Source organism: Spinacia oleracea, chromosome 2 (assembly GCF_020520425.1).
Source record: "Spinacia oleracea cultivar Varoflay chromosome 2, BTI_SOV_V1, whole genome shotgun sequence".
NCBI lineage: Eukaryota > Viridiplantae > Streptophyta > Magnoliopsida > Caryophyllales > Amaranthaceae > Spinacia > Spinacia oleracea.
Genome location: NC_079488.1, coordinates 35,439,332 through 35,443,313, shown reverse-complemented (window position 1 = coordinate 35,443,313; position 3,982 = coordinate 35,439,332). Strand labels below are relative to the sequence as shown.

The following is a 3,982-nucleotide window of genomic DNA, read 5'->3' as shown; positions in this document are numbered from 1 at the left end:
TTGCAAAAGCAATCTACTCATAAATATTAGCATAGCAGGCGGGAAGTCAACACAACAGGAAGCTGAAACACTTAAGAAGCCGGCCAACACAGAAGAATCAACTGTAACGTAAAAAGATAGTAGCAGACCTCAACCGATAAGTCGCCTGCAACCAGACTGCAAGAGAAAAGAACCAGAATGCAAGAGAAAAAAAACCAGCCCCTGCATACATCAAAACAGAATAGAGAACCCTACCCAGAACAACTAGAAGAAAAGGCTGAACTCAGCTTGAAACCAGCAGCACAGATGCAGATGCTCAACCTTTAGTTAGTTTTATTTTGAATAAAATTTCAGTAATTTGCTACAAACTTCAGCCATGCTATATTGTGAAGACATTCATAGGGGTGAAACCGTCAATAGGCTTACCACTATATATGGGTGTACAGAGAAATAAATGTGTTAATCTGCAAACCTAATTAAGGTGAATGATATAAGATTAAACGTTGTTTCAAGCATTAAACTAAATTCAGATATCATATTGCTGAATTGCAGATTTATCCACAATCCATCATCCCAGTCTTTCCTTTTAATCTTTCCCTTCATTAGTCACTCACCTCGATCCTTACTCTATTATGCAATATTCCCAATAACCAAGAGACAATACAAGAGAGTAACCCAAGAGCTTCCGGAAAAGAGCATGATATAACTAGTACATTGAAAATAAAAGATAATAAGTCCATAGATCGAATCAATAGAATACAAATACAATGAATAACGGCGTAAAATAAATAAGCATGATCAATCGGCCCCACCCTCTTCCGCTACTGGTAAAGAATCACCTAAATCAAACAAATCTCTAGGCTTATTCTTAACAACATGGAACCATCCTTTTTGTATCTCATCTTCTATGTAAAATACTTGTTTTGCTTGAGATGAGAATACAAATGGATCATCTTGCAATAATCGTCCAGTATGCATCAATTTAGAGAAATTGACACATACTCTGCCGTTTGGATATGTTCTTACACCCCTACGAATGTCTACCCAATCACAACGAAACAATACAACTTTATAATCTCCATAGTAATTTAATTCATAGATATCCATCACTTTTCCGTAGTATGCCACTCCATCCGCTTCAACCATAATTCCAGAATTTTGTGTCAAAAGACGACAATCGCGATCAGTGGAAAGGAATTTGTATCCATTGATTATGTATCCTTTTAATTTTCTGCCATAAGAATGCAAACCACCCGCCAAAGCGTTTCTTAGTTTCCCATCTTCGGTGGTTGCATCTATGGAATGTACCTACGATAATACTTAATTATATCAAATAAAGTTTATTTTTTCAAAAACAGAAGTATGTATTAACATTAAAAGAACTTAAGTAACCTTGTTTCGCAGCCACCCTCCAAATTCATTGATGATCCATTTACTTCCGCGACGGAAGTTTCTAAGTTCATTTGACGCTTCTCGGTTAAAAATTCACTTCATGGAAGAAGAAAAAACATAAGAGTGATTTATTACAAAATTTGTTATTCAAAAGAAAACCAACATAATACTTACTCTAGATCCCCTTTGATCTCATCAGAGTGAAGTAAAACGTAGCGATGGGCTTGTTTTAAGCTTTGACCATCAAGGCGAATGCTGACCTCCTTTCCAATGACTCGACCGCCGGAATTAAATAAGTAATCATCAGAATTTGAAATGTCATCATCCATCCTTTTAGGCATGTTGAATATGGTCTTAACACCTTGAAGATATCTCGAGCAAAACCTAATTGTCTCCTCTAAAAGGTAGCCTTCCGCAATAGATCCTTCAGGTTGGGCTTTATTGGTTACATGTGACTTCAAATTGGACAAATACCTTTCAAATAAAATGTTTGTATATAATAAATGTAAATTATTTAATAAAAAAATATAATTCACATAGGTAAGATATAAACCTTTCAATGGGATACATCCATCTGTATTGCACTGGTCCACCAAGTTTAACCTCCTCCACTAAGTGAATCAACAAATGGACCATGATTGTGAAAAATGAAGGCAAAAACTCCATTTCCAACTGACAAAGAGTTAAAACAATTCCATCTTGAAGACCATCTAAATCATCTGGATCAATACTGGTGGAGCACAACTTCTTGAAAAACGAAGACAATCTAGCCAACAAGTCAATCACCTTTGTAGCATTAGAAGTTCTTAAGGCGACGGGGAGGATATCTTGCATTAGCACATGGTTGTCATGACTCTTGAGGTTAATCAACTTCCTTTGCTTCATATTCACACAACTAGAAAGGTTGGATCCATATCCATCCGGAACTTTAAGTTTCTGCAAAACATTTAAGAATCTCTCTTTTTCCTCCCTAGACATAGAATAGGAAGCTGGAGGCATGTATTCATTTCCATTGTGATCAGCACTAAGCCAAAGGTGAGTCTTTATTCTCCATGCTTCAAGGGCTTCTCGATCATCCCTATTATCTCTACTCTTATCCATACTAAGAAGTGTTCCCAAAAGATTCTCAGACACATTTTTCTCAATGTGCATAACGTCTAAATTATGCCTTAGAAGATTATGCTCCCAATACACCAAATCAAAGAATATGCTTCTCTTGGTACCAAAGACAATTTCATCTTGGACATCATTGTTATCAGTATGTCCTCTTTGTCTCTTTTTCGGTGGTGCCTTTGACTTTCCATGAACATACTCGACCTTTTCTTGTTGCCTCAATATATCAGTGCCGCTAGGACGAGATGGGGCTTCACCCAACTCATTAGTTCCAAACTTCTCACAAAACTTTACACCCTGACGTCGATATGGGTGATCTGCGGGTAACCATTTTTTATAGCTACAATAACAAATCTTGTTCCCAAATCTATCAGAGGGTGTGGAATCCATGCATATAGGACATGCATTCTAACCTTTTGTACTCAAACCAGAGAGCATTGCATAGCCAGGAAAGTCATTAATAGTCCAAAGCAGAGCCGCGCGCAAATTAAATTTCACTCCGTCAAAAGCTTCAACCCCTCCCCACAGCAATTTCAACTCATGAACTAATGGTTGCAAATACACGTCAATATCATTTCCAGGACTTGCTTTTCCGGGAATAAGTGTGGACAAAATGAAAGAAGATGGTTTCATACATAGCCATGGTGGAACAATATAAGGAATCAACACCACTGGCCATGTACTATAAGTAGTGTTCATTAAACGGTAAGGATTAAACCCATCGCTCGCAAGACCTAATCGAACACTACGAGGGTCTAATGCAAAATCTGTATAACGCTCATCAAATGCCTTCCACGCTAAGGCATCGGAAGGATGCCTCAAAATCTTCTTATCATCTTCACCCAATCGCTCTGTATCATGCCATCTCATATTTTCTGCTGTTTCTGATGACATGTAGATTCTTTTTAGTCTTGGGATAAGAGGAAAATATCGCATTACCTTAGCTGGCACACCTTTCTTACAAGTATTCGTACCTTGATCACTTACATCGTCACCCTTCTTACCCTTGGTTGTTTTCCACCTCGATTTACCACAAACATGACACTTGTCTTTCTCTAAAAATTCACCCCAATACAACATACAATCATTAGGACAAGCATCAATTTTTTCATACCCAAGGCCCAAGTCTTTTATCATTTTCTTACTGTAATAATAAGACGAGGGAAAATCAAGTATTTGAGGAAATGCATCTAAAATCAGCTTCAAGAGCATATTGAAAGATTCAATGGACCAGTGATGCATACACTTCAAGTGAAATAAGTGTAGAAGAAAAGATAACTTTGAAAAATTAATACACCCCTCATATAATTTCTCCTCAGAAGCTTGAAGTAGCTTCTTATATGTCGCATCTTCTTCTATTGTAGAATCATCATATTAAACATCTGTGTCGTATGACACGGGCTCCTCAGTCCATTCACCATCCTCTCTTGCTTCAAAAGTTGGAAAATTGGGTGGCACATTAACACTAAAAGCTGATCTTAATAGTCCTCCCATATTA

The 3,982-nt window shown here is 37.3% G+C and overlaps 1 protein-coding gene across 1 annotated transcript; it reads right to left on the bottom strand.

Annotated features, from left to right (window-relative positions):
* Positions 1–777: 777 nt before the first annotated feature.
* LOC130467343 (uncharacterized) lies at positions 778–3,621 on the bottom strand. Its single transcript, XM_056835832.1, has 5 exons — positions 2,898–3,621; positions 1,925–2,801; positions 1,546–1,845; positions 1,416–1,467; positions 778–1,287 (listed from the first exon to the last, which is right to left on the bottom strand). Exons 1-5 carry the CDS (start codon positions 3,619–3,621, stop codon positions 778–780), a joined length of 2,463 nt encoding a protein of 820 aa, XP_056691810.1.
* Between the last annotated feature and the right edge of the window lie 361 nt (positions 3,622–3,982).